Below are 11,057 nucleotides of genomic sequence, written 5' to 3' on the forward strand. Positions count from 1 at the left end.
ACGATACGCTTAAACGGTAACGAAGGTTTTCCAATCTGAACAAAAAAAGAAAAAGAAAACGAAGCAAGGAATCGGTCGAATCGTTGCTTTTTAATCACCTAGTTCATCTACTTTTTAGTTATTTAGTTAGAGTCTTTATTTATTTAGTGGGTCTAAATATCACGTATCCCACGTGACTCTCGACCTCCGGGAAAATAACGCTAATCGATCGATCAGAGATTTACGTTATCAGAGTTCTCCTAAATGTCATTTGAGAGGTGTGCGTCGATTTTTGTGCTCCATTTTTCAAATTTTTCGAAAATTAAAAAAAGACGTTTTAAAATTCAAGTTTTCGAAAATGTCTTTCTTTTTCATCCTCCTAATTGTGAAATTACGCCGTTCCGGATTCCATCCTTCAAATATAATCGATGACATTTGCCGGGTAGCCCCGGCGTGTACCACCGGTGGGTCACGCTCGTGTGTCTATCGGAAGGCGTGTACCACCGGTGGGTCACGCTCGTGCGTCTATTAGAAGGCGTGTACCACCGGCGCCGTCCCATGGCGAGAAAAGCAAACAGCAGAGCCAAACTGACGCGTTAAGCCAAACATAACCCAGGACACAGGAGACAACTCTCTCGTTCCCTTTGAAGGCTCAAATTGGAATACGTATCTGGAATACTTGATACACCAGTATCATCCCGTACGTTCGTTACAAAAACCAGACAAGATAAAAGCTGGATCGCGTGATCCAACCGATGAGATCATATAAACTTCAGAGAGAGCCGCTTCGCCAGCGCGCAACCTGCCTACCTCTGTGCCCGCGATTCGACTCGCATAGTTAATTAAAATTATTCACGTCTATCGACTACTCGTGTATTTAATTGAATCGCGGATTCGTATCGATTATACGCGTTGTCCGACTGGGATAGGATATTAAATCGTGCGATCTCGTTGTGGTGGATCTATCGAGGGAATCTTAGCTCCCTCTCGAGCGGGTTAGGTATCGTAGGTTGAAGCTGTGCTCGGTCTGGTTGACATTCGCGTTTTACTCGAATTAAGTTTGATTAGACGCGTTCGTTTAAAATCTTTCGCGTTAATGTCGTCAGAGCCAATGGTCGCTTGTAAATATAGAATTGCTGGCTTGTACGTATAGAATTTCTGATAGACTCGAGTCTAAGCACGAGCATCGGAAGGTTGACATCGCAGAAATGGTATTAATTGCGCGGTGATTAGATGTAACACGGTTTCGTTTCGTCGGTTTCGTTGTCGCGGCTCGGGCTCGCCGCGTTTTGCGAGAGCGGTGCATTCGTGTCCCTGGGGACTCGGCCTGTTTTCAGGGAGCGTACACCAGAGGGATAGCACGTGTCGTGATTGTAGTTTATGGGGAGCTGATTGCAGAAGCGTGGGACGATTGTGAGATTGTGGATGGGCCCGGTCGCTAGCCCTGTCGCCATTCACCGGCGCACTTACGTATCAGGCTGCGGTGTCAGTGTTTCGTTTCGTAATCATTAAGATATGCATTATCCCTCTAATGACGAGCAGCGCCGTGCAATGGCGTGTCCGATCGCGGAACCCGCGCTTCGTTCTTCGTTCAAGATGGCGCATAAATCTCGCATAAACAGCTTCGCTCGCGAGCTTTCAACTCTGATTAAGGCGAAACTATGTTGTAAACTGTATCGATTAGTCCCTAGCCTGGTTTAGAGTAAAGCTCGCGCCTGAAACGCATACGACGCGGTACACGGGTACGCGCGAAAAGTAATTCGGAATAATTATAACCTGATCCAGATTCCAACTCGCATCAATGAACGGTAGAACGTTCATCGGGACCTTAGTATGTCTTTCTTTCGAGTCGAATCGACTTTTGCTTCCAGCGTTCAAATTCAAGCCGTCCTTCGGCGAATCAAATTTTACTATCGAACTCTCGGGAGAAATTTCCGTCGCCGGTGAACGGAGATTTTTCAATTTCGATGCTCGCCTGTCTGTCCCTGAAGGGACCTCCAAACAGTACCTCGAACCTTCTCAGAAACTTCAACCTGACAAAATCTGCCATCTGCAGCTCGAATGATCAATCGGTCTATCGGGATTAAGGGAGCAAACCACTGGAACATTTTTTACAAATCAATCTCTTGTTCGGTTACTTTTCTCAAAAGAATATATAGCCATCTTCGCGATCCGATGTTGTTCCGTGTCGAATGGTGGAGTAGCGAGTAGCGTAGCCGACTACCACGCTGAGAGCTCGGCTTCGAGGATCCAGGCCATCCGCACCCCAGTTTTTGTTCAAGGTAAGTAATGGAAGGTAAGTAATGGAAGGTAAGTAACAGGTAGGTAAGCAATGGAAAAATAAGGTAAAATAGGTCTTGTAAGAAAAAGCATCGGAAGTGTAAGCACTACATAAAAAAGGATGCGCGGACCTTTGAATGACCTTCGAAAAGAGGACGCCGATTGGCGTTAAAACGAAACGACTGCGTTATCATAGGTAAGCAATGGAAAAATAAGGTAAAATAGGTCTTGTAAGAAAAAGCATCGGAAGTGTAAGCGCTATATAAAAAAGGATGCGCGGACCTTTGAACGACCTTCGAAAAGAGGACGCCGATTGGCGTTAAAACGAAACGACTGCGTTATCGTAGTCGATACGCGAAATACTAACTACTCTCTCGTATCGATACGTATTCCAAAGAATCCCTCGCTCCACCCCCCCGAATGAAAGTTTCCCGCCAGGAAAATTTTCCATTCTGATCGAACCTTTTGAAAAATTCACCTCGTCCAAACATGCGTCCGATCCGTCACAGTCACTCTTGACAAAACCTGAAGCTCGTACAATTAATCCTTGTAAAAATCACGCCCATCGACTCGTTGCGAGCAAATTGTTCGGGACTATGGAGCACTATGGAGGCACCAGTAGGAGGGTAAACTGTCTCGACTGTGCGACACCGAGAGACTTGTCAAAATACATTAATACATGAGTAATGGGTACCAGCCTCGGCCGAAAAGGGGTGAAATGACAACGATTAGGTTGTTCGTCATCCCCTGGGAGTGTTTCCACGACCAGCTCGTTTCACGAGATTTCGAATAGCGGAGACGAGAACCTCCAGGGAGTACGAGGATGTTTGAAGAAGGAGCAGAGGTTTGGTTGTCGAGGTGCAAAGGAAGTTAAAGTAGGAAATTTGTTCGAGTCGCGTTGACGTCTGAATCGTGTTCTTGTAAGTCTCCAACTGATAGCAAAAGGTACGTGACGAAATTCTTCGTTACCGACCTCGCGCATTTATTCGAGCTGCTTCTTTCGTACTATACCTTTTCAATTTTATATTATCAATTCTATTATATCTACAAGTCTCTCGTGTGTCTAATTTATTTCTCACCCTCGATCATTCCAAATCCTAGATACGTATATTCAAAAACGCGTTTTTCGTTTGTTCGAGGCGAGCGGCGTGCGAGATGTTCGGACTTTTTGGAAATAATCAGAACAGTCGTGCGTACGCGTGTCTCGTCGGCTTTCTTTTTCTACCTTTTCAACGTTATATTATTAATTACATTATATTTACAAGTTTCTCGCGTGTCTAATTTATTCGCCACCCTCGATCGTCCCGAATCCTACGTACAAATATCCTACATATATACATCGTTGCAAATACTCGAAATAAATTCTTCGCGTTCGTATTATTTCCTTCAATTTTGTTGAAATCTACGTTGATTTTATAGCTAATTAAAATGATTAAAGTTCGTAGATTCGAAGTCGAATCGGTCGAAAGTCCAAAGAATTGAATAGGTACATCCGAGGGTGATGGATGGGTCGCATGCCGATGGTTCTTGTTGGCAGGACGGCTCATTAAAACGTGTTGGGCCCGAGTCGTGGAACTGACTCGCTTTTACAGCCTCTCGGTGAGCTCTAGCATAGTAAAGCACGAATGTGCGTGCGCGTGTGTGTGAGAAAGAGAGAAAGAGAGATAGAAAGAGAGAGAGAGAGAGAGAGAGAGGGGGGGGGGGGGGGCGGGAGACAGAGAGTGCACGTTATCACCTGAGACGAAGGAAGAGGCGAGAGGAAAGAACTCAAGCCCTCGAGATCTTAGTCTGCAGTTAATTGCCAGCATTTAATGAGAGTTCTTTGACGCGCCGCGCGAACCGCTGCTGTAGCACTCGTAATGGCCGGTGCTTTTGTAACGACAGCCTCGTACCTGTGTACCAACTGGAATTGCCAATGTGGCCACTAAATGAAAGAAAATGGCCACGTATCATCGAACGACGCAGGTAAGTGGATGTACGCCGAAATACCGACGAATCTTCTCCAATAGAGTTTTTTTAAAATGCCAACGGCACGAAGCGAGCTTTCGTTTTACGTATTTTACGTTGTTTTATGTATCGGTAAGGTTCCCTTGTTTTCCCGTTAATTTCGAGTTGCAAACAAACACAGGTAACGGGTGCGACGAAAGCTAGAAAGAATGGTACGTTATCGTCTCGAAACAAGCAACTCGGTATCCCATCTTTTTGTTTCGAGTCGTCCGCCGAGATCCGAAAAGAAGCGAGAGGTCCGCGAGAGTGAGACGCCGAACAGATTAGTGGAAAGAGCGCACAGAACACGCGCAATGTTTTCTCATTCTCTGGATAAACAACTCGCCGATCCCGACGGAGTTGCTTATTTCGAGACGATAACGTAATTATCTATCAGCGTTAGCGGCAAACGTGCTACTTCCCGTTTCCCGTTTCTGGCCTACCGATTCGCATGGTATTCGAAACGTACTAGCTATCTCGCCCATCGACAACCTGTTCCGCACAATAACACTGGACCACACGCAGTCGACATGAGTCAAGTAGGCAAAGAGACCTCTTCTCTTCCTCCATCGACCTTTCAACGGAAAACCGGGACGCGACGCGACGTTCCTTCACAATTCGGTTCATCGACAATTGCCACCAGTAAATCAACGCGGCGGTACTTTTGTGGGTTTGTCAAAGTCCAGGGAAGAATGGCGATGCGGTCACAGCAAAGCTTTGCTCCCACGCCGCCCCCATTGTGGCGGCTCCCATTTTAGTGGCAAGTACAAACGCTTACCTCGAGGTGTAAATGTCAGCAACGAAAAGAAGAGAAACTGGGAGACGACCCTTCCTGTTTATCCTCCGCGCTTCCCCGCGATTCTTTAACTACGTCGCTGCGGTTTTTTATTTTTGCTCGTGCCGAGTTACTTTTAAATTGCTTCGCGAAGCTTCATTTCGCGAGCTTCGCTCGGCTAGGATAATCGGGCATTGTCGAACGCTCGAAATAAGTAAGCGGTTAAATCGTTCGATACGAAAGAAAGATACGGATCGAACAGGTTTGCCAGGTTGTTTCACACCTTGCGAACGGAAGCATTTTTAACCTTGACACAGCGAACGCAAGGAATATTCTTTATTTATATCAAAATATTATACTGACCAACCAGCTTTGAGTATTTTTGTATCAAGTCCCAGAGGAATGAGCAGTACCATAAGTGTTAAAAATTATCCTTTATTGTTCATTAAATTCGTTCGAATCATACACATATGATTCGAATATATGTATTTCCATGTACATACATATAAGATACACATAAGAGCATATAGGCAAGCTATTATACTAACCAACCAGCTTTAAGTATTGAATGGGATGCATCATTGTCTCAGAGGAACGAGCAGTACCACAATTGTTAATAATTAACGTTTATTATTCATTAAATTCATGCCAATGAATTATTTCCATATATATGAGCATATAGGCGAGCTAATGGACCCGCGAATAGTATTGCCATCTCGCGGCGGGCCCCGAACTAATTTTTCCCATGTATTTACATTTCTCCTTTTTGGCTGCATATTCTTATATTTTTTACATCGTAATCACTGTACCTTACGATATTTCAACCTCTAATTGTTCATTTGCACACTAACAATTGACTAATTTTATGTTTTTTGAATTAATAAAAATACCCCCCAAAAGTGGCGCCATCTCTCGGCGAACCCTCCAAGTTTGACGGGAAACAGTTTCCCCCTGTTACCGCTAGATGGCGCTCCCGAGATGAAAATATTCAAAACCTAAATTACGTCCTTTTCTACGTACATGAATGTAATTTTACATCATAATTATCATGATTCAACATCTAATTGTTCATTTGTACACTAATATTTGTCTGATATTAAGTTTTTTAAATAAATAGAGAATACCGAAAAAGTGGCGCCGTCTCTCGGCGAACCCTCCAAGTTTTACGTGAAACAGTTTCCGCCTCTCGCCGCTAGATGGCGCCCCCAAGATGAAAATATTCAAAACCTAAATTACGTACTTTTCTACGTATATAAATGTAATTTTACATTCCAACTGTCATATATCGACTAACGAATGCCTATTACGTGCACTAATAATTGTCTAATGTCTCGTTTTTTAAATAAACAAAAATACCGAAAGTGTGGCTCCGTCTAGCGGCGTGAAAATGGAACTATTTTACGACAAGCTTGGGCGGTTCGCTAGAGATGGCGCCACATTTTTCGGTATTTTTATTTGTTTAAAAAACTTAAAATTAGTCAATTATTAGTGTGCAAAATAATAATTAGAAGTTGAAATGGTGCGTAGTAAAGTGATTGCGATGTAAAAAATATAGGAATATGCAGAAAAAAATAAAAAATATAAATACATATGAAAAATTAGTTCGGAGGCTGCCGCGAGATGGCTATACTATTCGCGGGTCCATTAGCTTGCCTATATGCTCTTATTGTATATGGAAATATACGATTCGAATGAATTTAATGAACAATAAAGAATAATTCCTAACAATTGTGGTACTGCTCATTGCTCTGGGACAATGATGCATCCCAGTCCATACTTAAGGATGGTTAGCATAATATTTTGATATGATCAAGGCGAAAAAAATGCTCTCGTCTGCAAAGGGTTAAACAATTCGACAATTGTTCGAGTACATTCGAACTGTTCCTTTCTTTCGGATTGCTCAGTTTATTCGAGCCTATCGTTTGTTTCGAATACTAAGCTGGGCCCGATTATTCGAACCGAGTAAAGCTCGGCTCGCTTTTCGGAGCTTTCATGAGCTTTCCGATAGCATTACTGCTAAATCGAATAGCGTTACCGATATCCATTACCAGACCCAGGACGAAATGCACTCTTTCTCTTTTTTTTTCCTCTTTCTTTTCGACCTTCGCTACTTACAAACAAATAATAATAAGATAAGAAATATTATAATAACTCAGTTATTATCACATCTTAGGCATGGGGCGCCAAGCATACAATTAAAGACAGTCGTAGCACGACGATACGATACCACGAGTTTCCCGTCTGTAAAACTACTCTGTGGTATCGCGACCAATCAGGATCAGTGTAGTTTACGTTCAGTGTAGTTGATAAATGGTGGATTTGTGTTTGTCAAGATAGTTTTGTTTACGCGTTAATTTTCACTCGGTATCAACTTCTCGTGCGTTTTGTGTGTGATAAGAGGTAGATGAAGGTGCGTAACAGTTCCCTTCAGGTTTCCTATTAAATTTGAAAGGTAGGAAAAACATGGACACGGAGAACTGTACTCTAACGCCAATGTTTGCCGTGCGCCACATATGAACTGTGTAGAGAAGAATGATCGTTCAAATAAAAAAAGTAAATGCTAATATTCGAATCATCACTTACAATTCTTATAAACAATTCTTAAGTCTCTCTAAATCGATTAATTTCTATGAAACAGTGAGGTTAGCTTCGTACTTGTACATTTTTACTTCGTAGGTTAGGAATCAACTAACTTAGGATTATTAAACGATATATTTGTATTGAATTGTATAAATCGCTTTTTAGTAGTGTTGTTATTGTACTTAAACCTGCGAAACGGTATACACTATTTTCACTTTGTCGCTTTGTAACTTTGTCTTTGATGAAGGATTAATTACACAAGGTACACATTTTATTGATACCTTGACTCTAGCTAACAAGAGTATAGAATTTACGTATAATTCGTGATGTTTCTAATATAATAAGTCTCGAACAAGACAATGTTTATTTTTGACATTACTTTAATATTCACACTTTACGAGGTCCATACATCTTAATTCCAACATCTGTTATACTTGCAATCATAGCATGACTACCTCTGTGTATATTTGTATTGGTAAAAGAGACACTATGTTAATCAGCAGATAGGTATTCTTCAATACTTATCCAAATATGGAAATAATGTCAAAATTAAACATTGTTTGGTCCAAGAGTTTTATTTAGGAATATACTACAGTATAATTATATCTTTTCCATTAATTTACAATTCCATTAGTAATCCAATTGATTTACTTTCACCCTATATATAATATTTAAAAATAGAATATGGATTTTTGTAAGATTAGTTTACTAAAATTCATTTGCTTTTTCAGGATTTGAGATGTCCCGCAGTCACAATGATAAGTATGAAAACTCGAATCCACGCCGTGCACATACTTTCATGTCGACAGAGGACGCAAACTCTGGGAAGAAATCTTATTGGCCGGAGTTGGAGATAACAGGCAGTATAAGAAACTTAAGCCCAAACTTATGGCAATTGACTCACCTGACAGCATTGTATCTGAACGACAATAGCTTGCAAAGGATACCATGCGAGATCGGTCAACTGGTCAACTTGCGTACTCTAGATCTCAGTAGTAACAAATTGCGCAGTTTGCCAGCAGAGCTGGGGGACCTCATCTACCTCAGGTAAGATTTAGAAGAGAATTCTATTAGAGAATTAGTAAAAATGCCGGATTACGCTACGATAGACTGTATCTTTTAAACTCAATCCATTGGTAACGTTATCGTTTCGAACTGTCTTTGTTGTTCCAGAGAGTTGTTATTGAACCAAAACTATCTTCGAGTGTTACCATATGAACTTGGGAAGTTATTCCAGTTACAAGTCCTTGGACTGCAGGGGAATCCCCTTAGCAAGGAAGTAATGTCGCTGTACGGAGAACCTTCGGGGACGCACAAGCTGCTGTCGTACATGCTGGACAACTTGCAAGGTATACGAATGAAAATCTCTTTTTTAACGAATTAATTATAAGAGGAAAAACACCAGGAGACTTTAATTCTTCCGTCGTGCTATTCATGTACAATTGTTATTAATTAACTGGTATTAATAAAACAGTTATCCATCGATGAATATTTGACCTACGTGACGGTTATGTAAGCACTAAACTTTTCTTTCACCTCATTTACGAATCAATTGCTATTCAATTTTTTCTTAAAGATCTACGCTTGAATTTAAGTATAAGTGCGTCCGTTAAGGACAATTCAATTCCTTTACACTTCCTCCAAGCGAGGAAAAAGATCGGGAAAACAAATCGGTGAATAGATTTGCATAATTTAGCAAACTCGATCAAGGTGTCCGTTGGCATTTTGATTATGTATAATGTTTGAGCGTTATCCCAAAGTTTCGCCATTTTCTACCAAGGTTCTCGCCTTGAAAAAAAGAAACATCCGCTCTTCGTCGACCATTTTGGTCTTCGTTGGCGCACTTCTTATTCAATTGCCGATGCGCATACAAGAGGGTAAAGTCGTTCCTCGCGGTTAAGGAATGAATTTCAATGAAATATCTAGGAAATTATTACTTTCGACAAAAGATTTATCGATAAACGCAATTGCTTGAAAATTATTTCTAACATCAGCTCTTGGAAATTTTTCATATAAAGTATCGATCTGATCTCGTGCAACAGCGCACTTAACAATTATTCAAAAGTGTACTATAATTTTTAGATGCACATTTATGCGAAGATGAATGCATAGTGTACATGAAAAATTGTTGTGAAAGTCCCAATTCGACAAATAATTTTTAAACAGTTGAATTCGTTTCTACGAATATTTACTTTTAATGTTTTCCCGTCGTCTCAGATACACGATACCTAGGTTAGTATTAAATACACGTTTGTCGAGAATATTCTCGATCTCACAGGGCCGGTACGGGCCCTCGATGGTTTCCGGGCATGCGCGAGGAATTTGTATAGGTGCGCGCCGATGGCAACGTCTACGCTGAAGATATCAAGATGGAAATTCCTAACGAAATTCCTGTAACGAGACTTGTCTGCAAGGATTTGGCGACCGACGTTCCGTTATCTATTCCAAATTTCGTTCCTTCTATCCTGTGACGCAACGTATCAGCTAGAAGAGCTTGAAGAGTTCATCGGAAGTGTTGCTACGCGGTATCCTCCGGCGCGCTCTAGCGGAGAAACATGGCCGACATGACAGTTGCGGCATGGAACGCGTCGACAAAAGCGGCTGACCGAAAAATTCGACAAGACTGAATCTTCAGCGGCGATCGAGCGACAGAATTTGCTCAGCAATTCGCGAACGTGATCGAGAACCGGCAACCTAATTTCCTCTCGTCCAAACGAAACTGGTCTCGCTTCGATCGAGCGTTGCTCGAGCACGGGAGACGTCTGGTCCTTGGCACTGATAACTCAAGAAGAGGTTTGATAACTTGCCGGGCCTGTTGCAACAGCCTGTTCACGTCTGTGTAGATTAATCCATTATCAAGAATCGTTTCCCTACAAGTGTCATAGAAATTAATAATGCGAACGACGAAAGGATCGATAAAATAATGTACGCTTTCGTTTAAATAAACAACGCAACTACAAAACGCCTGTACACGATTGATCTTGCGAGAAAGCGTGGTCCCGATACTCTAGTCCTTCTTAAGTTCATCTTCCTTCTCTATATATATACAGGGTGTCCCAAAAGTCGGGGAGGAGCCGGAAATGGGGGTAGCTGAGACGATTCTGAACAACAATTTCCTTTGCAAAAATGTCGGATGGGGCTTCGTTAAGGAGATACTAAGAGAAAACCCCGACCAATCAGAGCGCGCGTATACCGATGTAGCGGTCGCGCTAGGTGGCCGCTCTCGTACGCTACCGCGGCCGCTCCACCGGCATACTCGCGCTCTGATTGGTCGGGGTTTTCCGTTAATATCTCCTCAACGAAGCCTCGGACAACATTTTCGCTAAGGAAAAAGTTGTTTCAAATCACCTCCCGAACCACCCCTTTCAACGTGTTACAACATTTTTGGGACACCCTGTATATACAGGGTAGAGGTGATTTGAAACAACTTTTTCCTTAGCGAAAATGTTGTCCGAGG

At 42.0% G+C, this 11,057-nt stretch overlaps 1 protein-coding gene and 1 long non-coding RNA gene across 3 annotated transcripts in view; both read left to right on the forward strand.

Moving 5' to 3' along the window:
• Positions 1–7,274: 7,274 nt before the first annotated feature.
• Positions 7,275–11,057, forward strand: part of LOC128880456 (CCR4-NOT transcription complex subunit 6-like) — a 60,378-nt gene continuing 56,595 nt past the window's right edge. The window contains exons 1-3 of one of the 2 annotated variants that reach the window (XM_054130562.1): positions 7,275–7,472; positions 8,332–8,647; positions 8,774–8,949. In XM_054130562.1, coding sequence (XP_053986537.1) covers positions 8,340–8,647; positions 8,774–8,949 — 484 coding nt within the window. In that variant the 5' untranslated portion in view covers positions 7,275–7,472; positions 8,332–8,339. The remainder of the gene's footprint in view (positions 7,473–8,331; positions 8,648–8,773; positions 8,950–11,057) is intronic. The other variant, XM_054130561.1, reaches the window with a different exon arrangement.
• The window catches only part of LOC128880460 (uncharacterized), a 4,395-nt gene continuing 3,030 nt past the window's right edge, over positions 9,693–11,057 (forward strand). Inside the window, exon 1 of the long non-coding RNA XR_008457829.1 lies at positions 9,693–10,525. This is a non-coding gene — a long non-coding RNA (uncharacterized LOC128880460). The remainder of the gene's footprint in view (positions 10,526–11,057) is intronic.

This window comes from Hylaeus volcanicus, chromosome 7, assembly GCF_026283585.1.
Source record: "Hylaeus volcanicus isolate JK05 chromosome 7, UHH_iyHylVolc1.0_haploid, whole genome shotgun sequence".
Taxonomy (NCBI): Eukaryota; Metazoa; Arthropoda; class Insecta; order Hymenoptera; family Colletidae; genus Hylaeus; species Hylaeus volcanicus.